The sequence below is a fragment of the Octopus bimaculoides genome, chromosome 3, assembly GCF_001194135.2.
Source record: "Octopus bimaculoides isolate UCB-OBI-ISO-001 chromosome 3, ASM119413v2, whole genome shotgun sequence".
Lineage (NCBI taxonomy): Eukaryota > Metazoa > Mollusca > Cephalopoda > Octopoda > Octopodidae > Octopus > Octopus bimaculoides.
The window spans coordinates 46,761,576-46,762,763 of NC_068983.1; the positions used below are offsets into that span (position 1 = coordinate 46,761,576).

A 1,188-nucleotide genomic window follows, 5' to 3' on the forward strand; every position below is an offset into this window, starting at 1 on the left:
TATATATATATATATATATATATATATATATATATATACATACACACGTACACACACAAATATATATTATACCCAGGTGTATTCCCCATTTTTTTAGGAGTGGGTAGCCACAACAAGGTACACACCAGGCATTCCATTCATTTCCCAGCTGTATATGTATATATATATACGTATGTATTTGTGTGTCTTGTGTTTGTCACCCCCACCATTGCTTGACAACTGATGTGGGTGCGTTTATGTCCCCATGACTTAACAGTTCAACAAAAGAGACCGATAGAATAAGTACTAAGATTACAACGAATAAGTCCTGGAGTCGATTTGTTCGACTAAAGGTGGTGCTCCAGCATGGCTGCAGTCAAATGACTGAAACAATTAAAAAAAAAGGGAAAATATATTATAATGGAATCACCGTTTTAATATTATGATTTAATGTAATCAAATCTTTGCTTCATAACTTATTGTCATTTGGGCCCAAATTAACCCTGATCAGGTGAACTTATGGGCAGAAGGTTTACAGCCATCACCATTTTCACTATTCATTCTTTCTTTTTCTTTTTGAAGGCATAGTGTATCTAAGACTATATTATCCAATGTGTAATTTGTTTAGACAAAAGCAGGGTGTAATTTTAGTGAAATCTGACTGCTATTTCTAGCAAACTGATTGACCAGGCAGAGACGTTTCCATTTGTTGCTGATGTTAGTCAGTCTTTGATTCATGCAGAGTATAACTAAAACTGGAGGTGCAATGGCCCAGTGGTTAGGGCAGCGGACTTGTGGTCGGAGGATCGTGGTTTCGATTCCCAGACTGGGCGTTGTGTGTGTTTATTGAGCAAAAGCACCTAAAGCTCCACGAGGCTCTGGCAGGGGGTGGTGGCAACCCCTGTTGTATTCTTTCACCACAACTTTCTCTCAATTTTTCTTCCTGTTTCTTGAGTAACACTGCGATGGACTGGCGTCCCGTTCAGCTGGGGGGAACACATACGCCATAGAAACCAGGAAACTGGACCCATGACCCTGGCTAGGCTTTAAAAAGGGCGCATAAATAAGATAAATAATAATTAAAACTATATAATCCAGTGTGTCCTTCCTTTTTAAAAACCTGCTGGAAAACTGCTATTTATAACAGGTTAAGCATCCATGTAGATACCTTCTCTTTGGTTATTTTGTGAACTTTTTAATTTCATTGGC

At 38.4% G+C, this 1,188-nt stretch overlaps 1 protein-coding gene across 1 annotated transcript in view; it reads left to right on the top strand.

Moving 5' to 3' along the window:
* The window catches only part of LOC106875605 (telomerase protein component 1), a 214,501-nt gene that overhangs the window by 80,652 nt on the left and 132,661 nt on the right, over positions 1-1,188 (top strand). Inside the window, exon 30 of the mRNA XM_052966744.1 lies at positions 608-620. Within this exon, the coding sequence (XP_052822704.1) occupies positions 608-620 (13 nt within the window). The remainder of the gene's footprint in view (positions 1-607; positions 621-1,188) is intronic.